This window comes from Pholcus phalangioides, unplaced genomic scaffold (assembly GCF_987345545.1).
Source record: "Pholcus phalangioides strain wild (caught in Gottingen) unplaced genomic scaffold, Ppha-v1.0 ptg000014l_1, whole genome shotgun sequence".
Taxonomy (NCBI): Eukaryota; Metazoa; Arthropoda; class Arachnida; order Araneae; family Pholcidae; genus Pholcus; species Pholcus phalangioides.
This window is the reverse complement of record NW_028301607.1, coordinates 26048690-26068982: the sequence shown is the minus strand read 5'-3', so window position 1 is coordinate 26068982 and position 20293 is coordinate 26048690. Positions and strand designations below refer to the sequence as shown.

The 20293-nt window shown below is 36.9% G+C and overlaps 1 protein-coding gene across 1 annotated transcript in view; it reads left to right on the top strand.

The window, feature by feature from the left end:
• LOC149078364 (small subunit processome component 20 homolog) overlaps window positions 1-20293 on the top strand; it is a 103333-nt gene that overhangs the window by 58441 nt on the left and 24599 nt on the right. Inside the window, exons 40-50 of the mRNA XM_089242018.1 lie at window positions 646-749; window positions 5116-5318; window positions 6381-6520; window positions 6636-6792; window positions 9193-9291; window positions 12040-12207; window positions 13608-13774; window positions 13910-14051; window positions 15263-15379; window positions 17934-18104; window positions 19666-19797. Coding sequence (XP_089098144.1) covers window positions 646-749; window positions 5116-5318; window positions 6381-6520; window positions 6636-6792; window positions 9193-9291; window positions 12040-12207; window positions 13608-13774; window positions 13910-14051; window positions 15263-15379; window positions 17934-18104; window positions 19666-19797 — 1600 coding nt within the window. The remainder of the gene's footprint in view (window positions 1-645; window positions 750-5115; window positions 5319-6380; window positions 6521-6635; window positions 6793-9192; window positions 9292-12039; window positions 12208-13607; window positions 13775-13909; window positions 14052-15262; window positions 15380-17933; window positions 18105-19665; window positions 19798-20293) is intronic.

Here is a 20293-nt window from a genome sequence, read left to right as displayed (position 1 = left end):
CAAACATTTTGCAAGCAATTATGGGGAAAGGAATACAGATTTGTCCCATTTTACCAATACTTGTCTACCATACACCCCACTCAACCAAACAGGGTGTATGGTAACCATACTTGCAAACGAGACCTTTTCTGATATGGTTATCATTTGGTTGTTATCAGAAAGCAGAGTTCCGATGTGATCACCTTAAATGGTGTGAATTGTATGTTGGGTTTTTTTACTACGTATATTCAAATATACATGGCTCCAAAGCAGAATGTGCCAAAATCTGTGACTTACGTCGCAGAACAATTTGGAAGAATTTTAAGAAAAATTGCAAAAAAAAAACCACTATTACACGTATGGAGATTTTTACCGCAGAACATCTCCAGTCAGCTGAGGGCTCATCTCAGAACAGTGCTAAACATTCTGCTTTGGGGATACATGGGACCATAGAAGATTAATCGTATATTAAGCATTGATGATTAATGATATTGTATACGTAATTTTTGAATCATAACAGATTAAAGTTTCTAGTTGTTCAAGATAATCTTCTTTTATAATAATCTATTTTAATTGAGGATGAATTGAAAATTAAATGCCAATATACTATATTTACTATATATTTACTCTGGGAGTAATTAACTTATTCGTCTCAAAAATGCTCAGGATTGTCGTTGCGATTTTGAACTCCTTCCATTTTGATTTGTCAAAATCCAGAGGTGTCACCTGGATGGGCAAAGGAAAGGTGATAGATGAAGCCCAGGAAAGAAGTGAGTAATTTTTTTTTTTTACCTTGCTCAATTATTCAGTTGGGATTAAAAAAAGGGAGCCAGGCGGGTTTTTTTTCAGCACCCCAAAAAAACCGTCTCAAACTCTCTACTGTCTCACCTAGGAGCCATTTGCTGAATTTAAGAGTGGCTACTAATGCCTTTACTTCAGCTCCTTGTGCCACACTTTGTGAAATAAGAAAGGTAGAGTCGTATCTTCATTGGTGTATATGCAGGGGGTGGGGGCCATAGAGGCCCATGGCCCCCTCCCAAGTCAACCAAAGATTTATAATGAGTTTAATATTTTGGTAAAAAAATTTAGTATGTAAAATGTATTTTCTTTTTATATTTTATTTTGACCAATTTCTGTTAATTTTAAATGCTTTGATTAAGAATGGGTAAATCTTTTTGAAGGGTGGTAACTAAAAGTTTCTTGGAAAGAAAATTTTTGTGCCCCCCCCCCCCAAGCTTTTTGTGGCCCCTCCATGTGATCCTGTGTAAGCCCCTGTATATATGGCACACTTTCCTGGTTTGCAAGAAGACATGGGTTCGATTCCCGTAGGAGAGCAGATTAATTTTCTTTCAGAGTTCACCTTGGCATAATATCCGGAAAAACTCTGTTTCGTTGATTAAAATATGATTTATTCCAGTGGTTATCCAATCCAAGTGCTTTTGTGCTCCAAGAGCTCTCCACCGTACCAATAAAATGAAATTTACAGATCCCCCTGTGTTAGTAAAATAATATCATAGACCCCTTTTTACATAATTTCCAGTATATAACAATGTAAAAACAATGATTCAATTGTTTTCCTCATCCAAGCACATAGAAAACCTTTGTTTATAACCACTAGTCTATTCCCCCATGTAGTCTAGTGATTAGGATTTCTGTTTCTCACAGATGTAATCTGGGTTCCATTTCCAGCACGAGAAAATGTACCAGTTGCCTTTCTCTGCACATAGAGATCAAGTGGTCAGGGCAATGAGACTAATGGGAATGATATTGATATTTAACTAGTCATTTAGCTACAACGGAATAGGATGTCATTCTAATTTTTATGTAATTATTTCAGTTATTATTATTATTTATTTTTGTTTATGATTTAAAAACACAGTTAAGAACATGATGAAGTCGGTTTCAATGTAATCGTAAAAAATTTTAATCACAAAAGCATTTTATTAGCATTAAACTTTTAAAAAAGGAAAAAAAGTAGGGGGGGGAGAGAAATTTTGTAGCGCAAAACCGATGAAAGCCTTTAAAATGACATTGAAATACTCTACTATGCCTCAGTGGTAAGGAAATTACCTTGCCTATAGTTTGTTTCAGGTTAACTTTGCAGTGAAGAGAAAGGTAGAGAGTGTATTCCTTCGCCGCAAAATATAGTTCCCATACATCGGAGGTTTCTGATGATCATTTATATAGAATATTTCAAATTTTTTTGATTTTGAAAAAGATACTGAACAAATACCGTTTTGAACCAATGTATATTCGTTTAAAATTTTTAAATTAGAAAAATATTGGTTACCATTATCAAAAATCCATGGCGAGCTCAAGAACATTTTGGCGCGATTTCCAAGAAATTTTCCCCGCCAATATTACTATCGTGCTTTTTTTCTTTTGATTGCACAGTTATATATATATATATATATATATATATATATTATATCGTCAGTTTGTTGAATTTTTTCCGATATAATTTTTCATTCAGTTTTGCATGTAGTTATAGGCCTACACACCCAGACGAATATTCAATCAGGTTTTTTTTCCTCGCGAAAATAACCTCCAACAAATTCAGATATTCACTCATAGATTACAGCAAGTGTCCCTCTTTCACGACAGCGCCAATACCGTTGTGAGAGGCTCTCTTTATGGGGGTAGGTTACGGTTCCAGACCCCCCCTCCCTTTTTTTTAATATCTATTTCTTGCCTTGTTCGTAGGATAGGGGTGGTTTCTGAATTCCAATAGCCGATAGCGGAGGGTGTTGACATAAGTAGTCTCTTTTGCACGCACACCAACTTCCTTCCCCACATCAGAGGCTGTTCCTCCAGATGCCCCTTCAATGTCTCTCCAGATAAATATAAATAAGCAAGAGAGAGAGAGAGACCCACAATGGTTTAGGCTTGCAGTGTATTTTTTTCTTCTGTGACAGTTGTATCTTTCTTTTCACCAGAGATAGACACGCTAAAACGTTCTCCGTTCTTTTTGGCAATAATGCGTAAAGCATGTTATTGAAGAAGAAGAGGAATTTTGGAGTGCAGGTGGCTTGATGGAGCAACAACAATTAATAAGTAATAGAGAATCAGATAGATCTACAACGTCAACTGAGGATTCCACAGAATGGGAATCCGTGAAAAATGACTAAAACTGTAGTGATAATAAGTGGAATCGACGTATACCGTGCGTTTGGGTGAGTGAGCCACGGAAATTTCGGCAAGAAAAGTGAGTAAAAGAATTCTAAATTTTTCCGTATCATTTTTATTATTTGGGGCTATTCCCAAATTCAAACGTGAAAACCGAGTTAATAGGAGTTACTAAGATACTTTTCAATTTAAAAAAAAATGATTTCAAAAACCGCCCTTTAATTTCTGAAAGTATCGACAATGATTTTTTTTTTTCATTAGCTAATTTTTTGTTACTAACTGAGTGAAATTTTTTCTACAAGCATTACGTTACACGTAAAAAATATTTTTTTCTGCGCGATTGGCGAGAATGAGCCATACCTTACTGAGGCAGCGCATTGATACATAGGTTAAGGGGCTTTCGTTGTCATAGCAACGAGTGATGCGGTTCCCTCGTAGCTTCCTCTTCACTGCAAAGTTAACCTGAAACGGACTATAGGTGTAAAGTTATTGAAAATATTAGGGAAGAGGCAGTGTTTTCAATGCAGGGCAGTTTTTCCTTTGCCCAGCCCAGTGTGGTCTTAATGCATGGGCCAACCTGGACATATTGTGGGGGTAAGGAACCTGAAGTGCAGAGGGGGGGGGGCCCTCATGAAAATGAGATCTGATTAAAAATTTTGAGAGTAAGCATGCTAATTGTCAGGCACACACCTCTAGCCAACTAGGAGGCCTGAGTAAAATCACTTTGTCTGGTATCCCCATGGCGCTCTTAAGACAGCTCTGGCTCAACTCTGTATGATCACTTGGAAGTTGAACGCAGTGCAGTCTGATATACACTGTTTCCAAAAGTCTTTGTCCTTTTTGGAGGTTAGAAATTTTTTCAAATTTCTGGAAAAATACTGGGGAAATCTTTCTGAAATTTTGGTCGTATAATCATTCATACATTTGATTGTTTTGAGAATAAGTCCACAGCGTTATGCGAATGAGTGAAGACACGTGTCTGATGCTATGTAATAGAAGTGTTTTAGCATAACATGCTTGTATGATCTCAAAATAAACAAGTCAAAAATGAAATAATAGTGTACAAATTTGAGAACCCCCCTTACTTTCAGCAAGTTTCAAAATTACAGCTCACAATACTGCATGTATCTTTTTGAATTTTCATCACATTCAGCTGTGATTTTCAAAGTTACACTATATATCTGGCAATCAAATCATGAAAAATAAAATTTTTATTTCTTGCTGAAGCGAAATTAATACTCATTGAATAATGATTTGTCACATTATATTCTATACAGTATGTCTTATGTATAGCATCATGTTTTCGGTAAATTTCCTAAAAATTGATTGAAAATTTGACAAGTTATAAGCAAAAATCTTTTGATGAAAATTGGAATTTTTATAGAAAACATTTATATTTTTGCAAATATACATGCTATTCTCACGAAAATGCGCAGGAGTATTGCACAAAATTATTGTGATATTTTTCCAAAGTTGCAAAAGTCATTGGCAGCTTTTTTCTGATACAGGGTTGATCAAAAACTTTTTCTTATTCAATTTTTTGTCAGTCCCCTAAACGCACTTGTGGCTGAATTTTTCCTGGAAATGATTAGTACTAATATAGGGTATTTATGACCGAAATTTCAGAACGATTCACCCAGTATTTTTCCTAGAAATTCAAGAAAAAAATGTTGGAAGTTCAAGTAGGGCACAAGACTTTTGGAAACAGTGTAACCGTCAGGCTTCGATTTTTTCAAAACATCTAAACTTTCATTAAATAATGAACTTTTTTGTGAGTTTCTTGAGCTTAGAAAAGTTGAAGCATTTCTACCATATATTCTATCCTCATATCTTGCGCTACTTATAAGTCTAGAATCAGTTGTGTTTTATTTCAGCAAAAAAAATTCATTGAACCATTTACATTTCTCATGGGTGAAGGAGATGGGTTCATGTCTTAGTTTGTTGTTTTTTTCAAAGCTTTGAGCTTTTACATAAATTCATACCATATTTAATTTATATATATATATACAGAGAAACCACTAATGAGTGGTAGAATGGGTAATAAAGAAGAAACCAAAGAAGTATCAATGGTGGTAGAGGAATTGAAAGATAAAGGTGAAGCTGATCCCAAGACAAATCAGAAAGAGTTACTCGATGAAGATCGGGCCACTAAAATCCATTCTGCTATCGTGAAGAGTATTTTGCCACAATTGCAGAAGACTCTTACTCATAAGGTGAGTAATTCATGTTATTGTTGAAACTTTTTCTCTGAAGCCAATGTTAATATGGTAGATTATGATTGACCATCTTGTTTAGACTGATAGGGCTCTAGTTCTGGATCTTGAGGGTGTGTCAATCCTATTTTATTTGATTTATTATTATTATTTACACTGTTGATGATAATTATGATACCGATTGCCTCTGAAATTCCAAATAGTTCAATTTCCTATCTTCACTCCTCCACTCATCTTCCCTTTCTGTAAGCAAAGTGCCTTGTGCTCCTGGTAAATTTATTACAAGAATTGGGGTGTAGGAGGCCTCTCGTTAAACCACTTGATTTGCATGTTTGCCCTTATTTAAGTGTATTATATTCTTATTGAGATAAAAGAAATTCAAGCATTTGTGTATATATCAAATAATGTGTGTGGTGATACAGTCAAACTTTGTTACCTGTCGAGTTGTTTGCTTCGGAATTCGGGAGACAGGTGGTAGCACTTGGTAGCAGCAAACAAAATAACAAGCATTTTTCAGAAACAGATTTTACATTAAGTACATAACATGTACATGGCAAATTCTGACATGCACTGACTCCATTAGAAGTTCCTCAGATGAATGTCTTTGGGATGCATGTACAGTTTAGTAGCATTCAAACCTTGTTAAGTTAGACTTGCTTAATACTCATTTATGCTATTGCCAGTTGTTCATGACCCATCCTTCACCATCTTCATCAGTAGCTGGCCGTTGTTGCTCCTGAACATGGATAATGCATGACAGTAGTGAATTTGCCCTAGGGAACATGACACTGTTTGGCAATGGCAGCTCACACTCATCATTGTCATCATCACCTCAGCTTCATCTGTGTTGCTACTGTTTTATTGCGCAGCAGGTGTAAGTTTTTTTTAGGAAGCCAATTATTCTCGAGCCAAAGGTTGTTCAACGGGCTCTTGAATGTCTTCTTTTTCCACCAGGTTATCATTGCTTTCTGCACAGGCAGGCCCAAAGTGATACGGGCAAGTTGTAATGTTGTAACATGTGTTTCAAAAAATAAAAAACATTACATGCTATTATTTTTGTAGACCAAAAGCGATGACGAGCACAAATTTGCTGGGAAATCATATCCAGAAGATGAAGAAATATTGCGTGTTCCGATAGCTCTCGCAATAACAAAACTGCTCCAGAATCTTCCCCACGAAAGTTTGAAGAGAAATATTCCAGGGTAAGCTTTAGGAAAAACTAAATTTTTCAAAAGAAATTTTTGTTTGATGAATACAAATGTGCATTATTTTGTTGCTTCTTGATCGATTGTGTAACTATTGTCCTTCTTGTTGCAGTCTTTTCCTCAGAATGTGCAATCTGCTGAAATCCAGATTGGAGGGCATTCGAGAAACTGCAAGAGATACTCTGATTAAAATGCTTCAGTCCCTTGGTCCGTATTACTTCCCTTACCTCCTGCGAGAGATGCGAGGGGTTATGAAAAGAGGTTATCAGGTAAATATTGATTCACAGGTGATGAGGATGCTGTTGCTTGTTGATTTTATGTATTTTTGCCAAATAAACATTCAGTTTGTTTTTGATTAATTGAAAATATGATTAAGTTGACTGATAGTCAATATTTCTAATATAATGAGCACCATGGACTTCTAAAATCATTCAGTCCAACTGGGTTAATGTGAGCAATGAAGAATCTAACATTTCGTGACAAGCAAAGATAACACATTCGGTTCAATAGTTAGCATCACGAGACAATTCCAACACAAAAGTCAGAAAAACAAACCCAAAATCATTAATTTTGATTGACAGACTGAATTTAACAATTAGATTTAGAATTTTACAAATTCTGCAAATTTGTATTGAAATTTATATCGCCACATGCCGCTCCATTGCTAGTTCATTTGCCCATCGCTAGGAGTTAGATTATTGCCTGGTGTTCAATATTAGATCAGTGATTGTCAAACATTCCTTTGTACCCTGGAGCTTTACGTGAAGTTGCCTGTGTGAACTTCAGGAATGGCTGACAACAGTAGAGCTATCCCATGACTAGAGGCTCTTGACTTCCCGGGTGGAGTCTACCAGCAAGTGGCGAAGTGAAAAACTGAGACTGAATGCAACTATGAATGAAGTTGAGATGCACTGAGAGGATCTTGCTGTCTTCTTATATATAGGTGGCTGCCGATGAAACGGCGAATTCCCATCAGCCACATACCACATTTACATATTTTCTGAATCTCCTCCATCAATCCTGAACCACTAGATGCCATTAGCAGCTTTGGCACCATGTTGTTTTGTGGGAACAACAATGAAGTGTGCATCTCCCAAGGGTGATGTAGAGGCATAATCCTTGATTTGCCTAGCAGTTTTTGCCCGTTTCAGGTATTTGCCCAGTTCTTGCAAACTTTTAAAGTAGTTTATTTATCATTTAAATCGGGTCCTGTTTGGTTTGCTAAATTTGGCGGAGATCGGTCTAATATTGTAGATTTGTATAGAGAACATACACACACAGAAATTTGAAACGTATAACATTGTGATAAACTGGTCCATTGATTCCTTATGAAATCGCAGTGAAGTATAGTATATTTTGCAATTAGCCCAATTTATTGCTGAAGGGACCCTCTTGGTTACACAACAAGGGAATCAATGAAACCCTTTATTTCTCTAATATGGTATTGTTAATAACCATTTTCCTCACTACAATAAAACAAATTTTTCTCCAAAAATATTTAAATGTAGATAAATTTTCTTGTTACACAGAAACACACATTCATATTTATCTCTGCTATTGAGTTTCAAATCAATCGTAGGGGAACCTGTTTAGAGATTGTCCATGGGCCAACTTTTATGAAACACTGGTTTCATTTCGTTCCGTCTTTATGCTTTGATTTTGCAAAGGAAATGCACTTGCATAAAATAAAACATATAAATGCTTGTTATAATGACTGGTTCCATTATAACGACTGTTACGACAGTTCTCAATTTTTTTTTCAATTTGTCTACCATGTTATTTTTTATCTAATTAAATTTCATATAGAGATGTTCAATCCATTACAACTAACGAACTCAGCTTAGCCTCCCTAGCCCTGTGAGAAGAACATCAAATATATACAATTAAAAGAGTAAAACAAACATAATTTACAGGTGAGAGTTGCCAATGCATATTTTTACAGAATTGATAAAATCGCAAACTCGATGTGGCTGGGTATTCAAAAAACTGATTAAATTGGAAAGGGAAGGGTGAGAGATATCAAAAAGGTGATCACGTAGGGAGATAAACATAAGACAGGTGCAAAAAAAACATAAATAATCTGTAGGACATCGCCCGTCACAGAGAAGGCAGAAGTGGTTGAAACAACTGCAACCCATTGCAAAATTACAGTGAGCCTGCAAAAGGGATGATGTGTAGGTCTTGTATTAGATTAGACCTTTGATGCCAAACTAGCCAAATCATTGAATATTGCAAGGACTACTTAGTCCACCATAATTAAAAACTGTGATTCAGTTATGAAAGCAGAAGACTTGGAGTTGGTTTTTTTTTCCCGTAGTCGATCACAGGAAGAGAAATTCCTACAGTTGAAGAAAGCTAAATTATATGATTTTTTGGAAATGTTTGATGTTACGACTTCCTAATGTAGTGTCCATTTTCCGTGGAACGAAGGAGGTTGTTATGAATACGAGCTTTGTCCATATTTTCTCATATTAATCAAACTTCTTATTTTATCGCTCACAAAATTTGTAATTTAATTGAAACTGCATTTTCTAAAAAAAGAAGAAAAACAAAGGTGCTATGACACTTATTCCTAGAAATTCTGTAATTTTTTTTTTCAATTGTTTTTATATATTCAGGTATGTAGTATTTACTACCATGTAATTAGTGACGTGATTGTTGATTTTCAGGTTCATGTCATGACTTTCACCGTGAATGCCATTCTCGCCAACTTGTCCCAACAACTGAAAACGGGAGAACTTGATGATGCTGTTTCCGATCTTTTGGAGGTTGTACACTATTTATTTATTTTTTATGACAACAACATGACAAATAAGTACAAAAAGACAAAAACAGTAACAGAACAAAAATACATACATATATAAAAATAAACATAAGATTAGGAACATTCACTCTGTGATCCCAAGGGACTAGGATGTCCTTCCAGCAGGTCTATAAGAATGATCTATTGTCTGTTAATAAAGTGGCAACTGTCATTACATTTTTCAAAAATTTTTTAACTTATGTTTAGGGTTTTATGAAATTAATTTCAATTTTTTTTTAATGTAAGATAAACACAATTCTTTACTTAATTGTCCACTTTTCCGAGGCTTAGTTTGTCGTGGACTGAAGTATTCTGTAAGATTTTGGAGACCATACCTACGGAGGGACAGACTTGGTTGAAGGGGTGCAGAGAAGAGCAACATGTATCCTTATTGGCACACAGGATTGGATTATGAAGACATGTCATTTTTGGAATGTTTACCATTGCATGAACACAGGTGTCGGGGAGATATGATCAAAGTGTTCAAAATTTTCAATGGGATGGATAGGATGGATGCACTATTAATTAATGGTCATTAATTATTAGTGCACCGTCAATCGACTGCTTTTACAAGGAGACACCAGTATTGATTGGTAAGGGGCAATTCTAGGTTATGGTGTTGCAGGGAGTTTTTTCTAATAGGGTTGTTAATAAATGAAATAGCTTACCCCCGGAGGTAGTAAATTCTAACACAATTGACATGTTTAAAAAGAAATACGATAAACATGTTGGGGTAAGTCAAGAAGCTATCCATACCTAGAATTAGACAACCATAAGTATTCTTTATGGGCATTGTATAATATTTTATCATGTATATATACTATGTATATGTTGTTTTTAATTGCAGTTTTAATTGGGCTGCTGTATTTTTTAAATATGTGACATCCATATTTGTTATGGGCATCTTTTTATGAGCCTCCTCGTTGGGCATCTTGCCTGTTGTGGCGTTTTTGTATTTGTATTAATAGCAAGTTATATATACACATTTACATTTCAATCTTATGTCAAGTGTGATGTTATCTTAAGTGTGATCAATATTATATTTACATTATTTTCAATCAATATATAAATCAATATACAATTTTTCAAATACAACTCATGCAAGAATATGTGAAGCAAAACAAAAAGCGTTTTGCATTGTTTGTAAATCTTGTATAGTCCCCAGGGCCAACAATATTGTATAAATAAATAAAGATTGACTTCAGTATGCATGCGTAGAACGGTTAAAATTTCAAAATGTTAATTTCTTTTAAAATGGTAAATTTCTTGCAATATGCCAATATTCACAAAAATAATTAAATAATTAATACTATTTTATTATTAATATTAAAATCTAAAGATAGTGTTAGATACATTGGAAATTTAATATTTGCAGTCATGAGTTTTGTTTTGATTAACAACATCTGGTTCCATTTAGTGGCACATCTATAGGGTAAGGTGATCTCTCCCCCCCCCCCTTCCCAATGTGAAATATGATAATTCATGAAATTTTTGGAACTTCTATGTGATAATATTGCAAAAGCAAATTCAAGAAAACTTCAACTAAAGAATGGGTAAAACCATGACATTTTTCAAAAAGTTGGAGGGAAAAAAACAGAAAATATGGGACAAGTGTGGGACATATGGTCACCCCCCCCCCCCCCCCCCGAAACTTTTTTTTTTTTTTTTAGTGATTTGTAAAATCACTCCTCCCTGGTTTCATTTGATGCGATGGAACCTGTATGAAACGAAATATCAAAGGAACCAAAATAATATTCTTTTTTAGACAAGTTTCCGTTTTATAAAGGTGCACATCAAAGCACTAATCATTGATGGGATTGTCTTTTGATTCCGTGCAAGACAGGTTTCTGTCTCAGTGTTCATCTTAGTAACGGGTTTCACTGTATCATGCAGTGAGATCACTGCTGCAAGAGCTTAAGCACTCTCAATACAATAGTACCCTCGAAATTACACAATGGGTAGAACATCAATAACTGCGTGAGTTCAATTTGTGTGAGGGTCAGGGCACAGTTTTTCATATAAACACGTATAAATATTAGTTAATTGGAACCACCATTCACACACACACCGGTCCATGAATTTCTATCCCAAATTTTTGGGTAAAAATTACAATAAAAATATAAGTTATATTCCTGTGTAACAATGTAATAATGCACAATTTAATAAATGAAAAATAGTTATATTTTAATAAAAATGTAGGGCAACAATGGTTTCTCAACAATAACATTAGAATGCTTACTTTGGTTACCGAACAAAGAGTTTCAAACATGTTCATTCTTTTGCAATGGTTTGTCATTCTTTTATGCTTCCAGTATGTGTAGAAAACCTAGGCAGTGCAGGGTATTTTTGCTAGTAAACTTGATAATCGCTACAAATTTAGCGAATTATCCGGTGGTTATGCTTGAATTTGAGAAATGTGCACTTTCACAAAAAAAAATCGTGTAACTCAGTTTATGTGACTTTGGGTAGCATAAGTCGAGATATTGCTGTATTTTATAGTATGGAGCTCTGAGCAACCTTTAAAATCAATTCAGAAATCAAAATCTCTTACATAAAGTTCAATCCAAGCACCCCACAGGTCTGAAACACGTCTGATGCACTTTTCCAAAATGTGTCTGTCGAGTCCTGCATGTACTTTCATCATGAAATTCTGCGAAGAAAAAAAAAATTGTAAATGGCCTTATATGATTTATTCGTTTTCTTTTTACCCTAGATATGCATCAATGAGTTATTTGGAGAAACTGCAGAAGAAAAGGAAGTGGAAAAGATAACCAGCAAACTGAAAGAAGCTAGAAGCAACAAAAGCTACAGTTTGTTAGAGATCCTAGCTCGTTTCATATCCGAAAAAACATTGACGGGTTTATTGTTACCACTGAAGGAGGTAATGAATCAGTGGTTTTTTTCCTATGTATAAATAAATCTCTATAACATACATGCTCAGCCCATGGGCCAAATCTGGCCCTTGGATTCATCTGATGTGGTTTGCAACCTCAAACTTAATTTTTAAAAAATGAACTAAGTGGCACGCAGATGACTTAAGTGATACACAGTACAGTTCCACATTATTTAAGTGGCTATGGCACAATTCCAGATCACTTAAAGAACCTGCTTCATACTTAAAGATCACTTGAGTGACTTATGGCATAATTCTAGATCACTTAAGTGGCCTGTGGCCCGTTGTCAGATCACTAGAGCGATCGGCAGCATTATTACTTTTCACTTCAGTAAAGAAAATTCCAGCCCTGTGGGAGGGTGCATTGTCCTGCTGAAAATATATATATATATAGCCATCATCATTATCAGAAAACATTGCCATAAATGAGTGCATGTGGTAATCAGCGATGTGGATGTAAGCTCCGAATGGGTGCATTGATGGGTGTTTCCAGTGGAAATGTAGGGACCAAGATTAAATACCAGGAAAATGCTCCCCAGACCATTATTCCACCGCCACCCACTTGAACAATTGTTGTGTGGCATGCCAGATCTATAGCTTCATGCTGCTTGTGCCACACACTGATCAGGCTATCAATGTCAAGAAAAAAGAATCTTGACTCGTCAGACCAGACAACTTTTTTCCATTCATCAAGTGTTCAATTTTGGTGTTCTTTAGCCCACAGAAGCTATTTTCTTCGGTTTTGCTGTCAAAACAAAAGGACTGTTGTTGGTCACCAGCTATTAAAACCAATTTATTTTAAGATCCGTCTTCTAGAGCATATGGATATGCTTTGCTATGATCCCCTGAGTTTTATTGCTCTACAATTTGTTGCATTGTAGCTCTTCTGTTGCTGTACACAATGCGTGTCAGTCGCCTGCCACCTCTTTCGTTCACATGCGATTTCCACCCACTATTCCACTCAAAGGTTTTTGCTTAGCTGCCATTCTTTGAAGACTCAGAACATTGTACGAGAAAAGATAAGAATGTCAGTGGCTTCGGAGATACTGTAACCGCCCATTCTGGCACCCACAATCATGCCACTTTCAAAGTCATTCAAATATTTTGTTTTTCCCATGAATAGGCATATTGCGACATTAACTGGTGCTTCTGACTAGGAGAAAACTTTTTATCAGCAAATCCGGTTTATTATGTCAGTGCACTGGCTTCTCGGACAAGTCAAAGTTTGAGTGATGTTCTAATTGTTTTGTCGCTGAGTGTATTTATGCTGCAATGTTTTCTATCTCATTGGTCAAATTGTTTTATTTTATAATTTATATAATCCAAATATGTATATATTTTTTCTGGAGGTTCAGATTTGTTAACCTTCTTTTTTTCCTACTGCATAGGCATTGAACACAGCCCGAAGCCACAAAGTAGTAAAAAAGATCCAAGAGTGTCTCAGGCACATTGCTTTGGGTTTGAGCGATAACAAAGACATGGGTGTCAAACCACTACTAGTTTTTACTTACGCCATTATGAAAGAGAATATGCCGCAACTGAAGTTGGAAAGGAAGTAAGGACTGATAGTGAGGATTAAAATTAATCACCAGTGTGTGATCGCATCTTTGACATTAGCTGCTATTTTTCATGAGCATTTTGATTAATTGTTTCGAATGTCTCAAATTAGTTGTCCTTTGATTTGCATTAGGAAATCCTTTCACTCAAACAAAGAAGATGGTTACATCAGACCCGATATATATTTGCTTCCAACAGAACCTGGCAGAGCTGGACCTCCAGCAAAGACTTCGGTGGCGGCTAATGTCCATATTCTTGTTAATTTCACACTTCAGGTTTGTGTCTCTCATACAGAGTGTTGGTAATTAAGCTGACAGTACTCATCTATAGCTTTTTTCATCCAAAGGCACTGACAGGAAGAAAACATTGAGGCGGGCCTAAAGTCTTGAAGTTGAGAGTTGTCCAGTATGTGCAGGACTCAAACCTTTATGCAGGAGGGGTAGTGGTGCATTGTGTATATTCATTAATTAATTGGGAAGGGGGTTTAGCCTTTTTGTAAAATTTATTGATGGGGCTCAAACAGCCTCAACCCATTCACTTCTCTGGCGAGGGCATCGACTACCTTCAATGTGACTGTTATTCTTTTGGACCATATTTTGTATCCTCTGCACACCATTTTCTTCGGCTGATTGGAACATGTCACAAGGAGTGTTCATTGCGATCTGCATCACTTAACAAATGAAAAGGTCATTTGTCACAAGTTTTCGGTTCCTTTTCCACCTCACTTCTCAGATCTAACTCCATGTGGCTTTCGACTGTAGGAATATCTCGGGTCCAAGCTTCCATATTGGTGGTGTCCCAAACTTGATAGCTTAAAGGACAAAATAGCAAAAACTGCCCTCGTGACTTGTTTCGTTCAGCCATGAAGAATGTTGTGCAGAGGATGCAAAGTGTGGTCCATGAGAACTTGGTCACATTGAAGGTGGTCAATATCCTCGCGGGAAAGGGGATTTGTTGAATAAAGGGTGATGTTTCACTGCAATTTCATCTTTGATATACACCTGTATGTTCCTTGAAGCTGCTTTTTATATTACAATTGCACCACATTTTCCTCCTATGGTGGCATTTGGAACTAAAATGTTTTGTAAATTCCCTCTTTCCATTTCGTCATTATCATTATCATTATCATCCCCATTATCAAGTTTGGTGTCACTCCGGTTCTTAGATCGAGTTACAGGTGGCTCTCAGTACTGTCAGTTTGATCACAAACATCCTGATATAATAACCTCATTGACTTAGTAATCGTCTTTTTGTGTGTGTGTGTGTGTGTGTGTGTGTGTGTGTGTGTGTGTGTGTGTGTGTGTGTGTGGGAGAGGGAGGGGGGGAGGGAGAGAGAGCTAGCTAGCTTAACTTCAGGAAGTGGTAGTGCATGCTTCTTTCTGTGTTTTTTTTTTTTTTTAACGCTATAAATATTATTTCTTGTATCATTCTGCGATAAAATTTTCTCTATTTCCTACTTGCTAATAATCGAATTTCATATCTGCAGATTCTTAATCATATCTTGAGGAAAGAGAAGCTAAAGTCCTCTGTAAAAGAGGACTTGGAAATGTTGGATCCATTTGTACCTTTCCTTGCCGATAGCTTGGATTCTGGTCATATCAAGGTAAGAAATTTTCTCCATTATATATATATAATGGATAATACCGTATTGTTTTTCAAAGGACTTATTTCTGTACCTTTTTCTGCAAAAGAAAAACCTTCACAGACCTCTCTATTTCATATAGAAATGTACAGGAAATTTCTATAGCATAGATGCTCAATCCATGGCCCAAATGTAGCCCTTGTAATCATCTGATGTGGACTGCAATCTCAAACAAAATTTTGTAAAAAAAGAACTAAGCAGCACATTTCCAGATCACTTAAGTGACCCACAGTGTCACTTGACAGATTCTCAAATCATTCAGATGACCTTGGCACAGTTCTAGATAACTTAAGTGACCCGCAGTATAGTCCCACATCTCACTTAAGTGACCTGTGGTGCAATTCCAGAGAACTTAACCTTTCCCTACCATATTTTCCCAAAACAGCTACTACTACTTACCCACGCATGCACCTCGTCCATATTCCTCTGTGGAACCTCTAACGAATTGGCACATGCGGGAATGTGTGTGTACGTGTAGTGAAACCTGACGTGAAGTTTGTTTCTGTGTAATGCTTGTTATGTGTCGTGCTGCCATCTGCCACCAGTTTTCCTAATTGTGAGTGAAGTGTAATGATTGAATAATTTATCGTTGTAGGCGTGTTGCTCTCTGTGGCGAGACTTTTTTTAATGGGGAGATCAGCTCGCATTTGCGCCTCGAAGTTGGGAACCACAGGAAACCAACTTCAGCCGACCACCACTGCGGTGACGGTGGGGTTCGAACCCGGATCCCTTCGATGCGAGTCCGTCATTATGACCACTCGACCACCACAGCGGCTCCCAAAACAGCTGGTCATGCATACTACCAGATCGAACTGAAATGGCCAAGGTAGACATTTTATTCTTTTTATTCTGTGGGCAGGATGCAGTGACAAAATGTTGACAGCTGCTGCATGGGGTTCTACTTGGAGAAAGAGGATTTGTTTTTATACTAGTTACTAATGAAAGAATGACTGTTGACTACGTAGCCAACATACAGATTTGTGAAGACAGGCGAACTTTTTTTCCAAGAAATACTCTGTGCCATACCTTGCTTTTGATTAGTGGTTTTTTATCGTTGAGAAAGGTTCTACAATGTGTATATGTGTGTGTGTGCGTGTGCACAGTAGAAAAATTGGAAAAAGATATACAGGGGTAAGAAATTTGTCTCAAGGAAGTTCTCCGAAATTCCAGGGTACATATATTTTCACTCCTCTGGTGGGTAAATAGTTAAGCAACCTGCGACATATTTACAATCACTTGAGTCATCTGCTGGAGAGTTGCAAGTCACTCAAGCAGCCAGTGGCTCACCCACCGACAGCACACTCAGTGGTCAGAGCTGAAATTTGTTTTCTGTGGTTTTAACTTCACTGCACAAATGTGAACCGATATCCCCTTTAAAAAGGCTCACCACTGAGAGCATCATGCTTACAATAGTAGAAATGTTTAAATCGTTACACTTCACTCAGTTTAAAAAATAGATGTAAAAAAAATTCACACATAACACTAGATTCTCATTCAAACTGTAGGTAAACAAGCAGCACACGCCTCCGGCTCAACTCACTCCGTAGTAAATTACCTCTGGCGATAGGACCAGAGTTGTACTCAGTTTAAAAGGAAAAGGGGAAAAAAGACTGCTGCTCATTTACAAATTACTTAAAGTAACCTGTGCCGTTGTTCCAGTTCACTTAAGTTTAAGTTGCCAATAACATATTTTTAAATCAGTGAAGTGACCCACACTCCTAAAGGTTGAACATCCTTGTTCTATATAGCTGGGGTTCTCAAACCTTTTCCCACCTGTGGTGTCTCTTTCCTCCTATTAAATGCTCATCTGCGAGCTCCGCCGGCTCCTAGAGCTATTTAACAAAGAATATTTTTGGAAAAGCTTTGTCAAGGGTCACCCCTCCACTGCGCCTTCCACAAAGGTTGAAGGCACACCAGGATGATGTGGCACACGGTTTGAGAACTGTGTTCTACACAATGCCTTGGTGAAGAACAACTGTTTACATGACTTTTGAACGAGGTCGTCTTAAGAGCATCATAGGCCCAGGGAACAAGGAGATGCTTTCTCTTCCCACGACAGTGCTGCCATTGCATCAAATCACAAAAAAAACCAGGTGTATCATGTTTGAAAAGAAAGAAACCAAAATTTGTCAAAAAAAGTTGCATCGATTTGGCTAATTTGGCAGGGTGACTTTGACCATTCATTCCATTTTAAATAAGCCTGTCCCATTTTTGGGCCAGATGGTGATTTTTTGTGAGGCTGATTTCAATTCGGGTGTAGTAATTACAGGTAATTTAACCTACAGTTGAACAATAGTTGGAGATGACTATCATGATGCCACATTTTCCTAGAGGGGAAAAATCCTTATTTTGTTTCTCCAGAATCTCTTATATTAAGTCTTATTATAAGTCTCTGTACGGTTTTTGTAAGGGATTTCGGATCAGCCCGAAAATCTCTCTCATTCTAATTCTTCTAGGTTTGCAGCTATGAAAAATGTATACTGTTGTAATTAAACACGGATTTTCTCATACTTAGGTCATTTCATCTACATTGAGATGCTTGATATTGATCTTCAAATTTCCGCTACCGTCCCTGAAAGAAAAAGCTTCACATATTGTCAATTCATCTTTCGTCATCATCAACAAGTATGCTGGTGTTGGCATGGGTCTAGGAGAGAACTTCGAGATGGTGGTCATGTGTTTCAAAGTGAGTATCACTCTGACTGTGTCCTTGCGAATCTTAATTCGAAACTATATTGATTTTAATTTCATAATGACTTTCTCTTTGCTTGTGATCCAAATGGATATATCAAAATGATTTTTGATTTAAATCACGATTTTGTAACCAACAAAGTCAGAATGTTAGATTGTACACAGAAAAGTACAGTACTTTTATCGCATGTATATGCTTAACCCATAGTCCGGGGACCAAATGTGACCTGAGTCATCTAATGTAGCCCACAACCTCAAACCTACATTTGTAAAAATGAACTATGCAGCACTTTACCAGATCACTTAAGTGACCCACAACAGTTTCATATCATTTAAGTGGTCTGCGGCACAATCTGAATCTACAGCACATTCCCAGATTGTTTAAGTAACACACAGCGCATTTACAGATCACATAAGTGGCCTGGGTGCTGTTCCAGGGTGCTTTTCCTTAAGTGGCCTTCTCCACACTTTCACTTGAGTGTGCCCAAATCACTTAAGTGACCCAGGGTATATTTACATATCACTTGAGTGTCCAGTAACAAATTAATAAATCACTCAAGTGACCTGGGGCACTGTTCCTAATTCCTTAAATGGTCTGCAGCACATTCTTTCTTTAATTAACTCTTTAACGCCCTGGTAGAAAACCTGGGAGGGTCGTGAAAATACCAAGTTTTTTGTGTTTGAAGTGGACTCGTCCAAATTTTGGCCACTTTCCCTCTCCCCCACCCTTTCTCCATGAGTTTCTATTCATGCCACCCTTTGCATTGACGTTCACCCCTTCATTTCAATGGATTTTCTGGAGATAATTTGTCTATATATATATATATATATACTGAAAACACCCCTTTCCTCACAGTATTATCTCTTTGTAAAATGCATTGAGTACCCTTAGTTCATTCTCAAGGACCATTCTAGTACATCAGCTTTTAAAATCCCATTGATGGGGCGTTGCAGTTGTCTTTCCCGTTCCCGCCTCTGACAAGAGCCGTTGGTGACAAAAGCCCACCAAAACATACCCATACCCCCTAGCCGGGCCGACTTGAGGTAGTTATGGGCATTAACCTACTCGGCCGACTTCGGGCGATCTGGGCATTATAGAGTTAAGTGGGCCACAGCTCACATCCAGGCCACTTTAATGGCCTGCGGCACGGATCAAGATCACCTAAGTAGCCAGAGACACATTTTGAAACCAATGAAGTGGCTTGCACTTTGCAAATGGTTGAGCATGCTTGTTTTATCAACATCCTAAAATGCACATGCACAGACTTCTCACGACCCATCCATCTGGAGATTAAACACTATTTCTGTAGCTTTTGAAAGTGCTGTAGTATACGAGTTTGGAATCATTTTTAGAATTATTTTCAATGCAATTTTAATCTTAAATATCGGCAGAAGATCTCTTCATGCAACCGTTGAGTACTATCATGCACCATTAGAATGCAACACACTTTAATTGATGCATTGCCATTGCACAAAATATTTAAATAAATGTACTCACAAACTTTTGTGATACATGCATATTTTATAAATTTTTGTTCATGATTTATGAAATATAGATGTTGACTGTAATAGTTCGAGAGACGAATTACCACGACTTCACGAAAGAACAACTTCGAGTTCTGCTGAGCTATATCGAGCAAGATATCCATGATCATACTCGCCAGGCTACTGCTTTTACTTTGTTGAAGGTAAGTTTTTCCCATTACTGCCATTTAGCAAGAATATATGGAAAACCATTTGTACCAAGTAATTTTTTTTGCTCCTACTTTGTTGGCAAAGTTAAAACTTTAAATGTTTTCCATATTAATTTTTTTTTTAGCAAATTGTCAAAAGGGGGGGGGGGTTCTGGGCTAAAGGTAGCCAAAAGTAACAGCTTTTAGAGTGCTGAAACCAAGTTTCTTTGCAGGTTAATAAAGTTCAATGGGGGGGGGGGTAGAGATAATTCTCGATGATTTTTTTTTTTTACTTTCGTCTATTAAAAATCACTACTTTGTTTTTCAAAAATATCTTCCATGTTTGTCTGTATATGCCTTTTTACGAAATTTGGATTCGCACCAAAATCTCCCCTATTCACATTCCCCCAATGTTTGCAGCTATGTGATAAAAACCACAAGACTTCTCAGTAGATTTCTAGCTTTCCTGTGTTAGCAACATTCGACAAAGAAAAAATGAGAACTTTCGGGA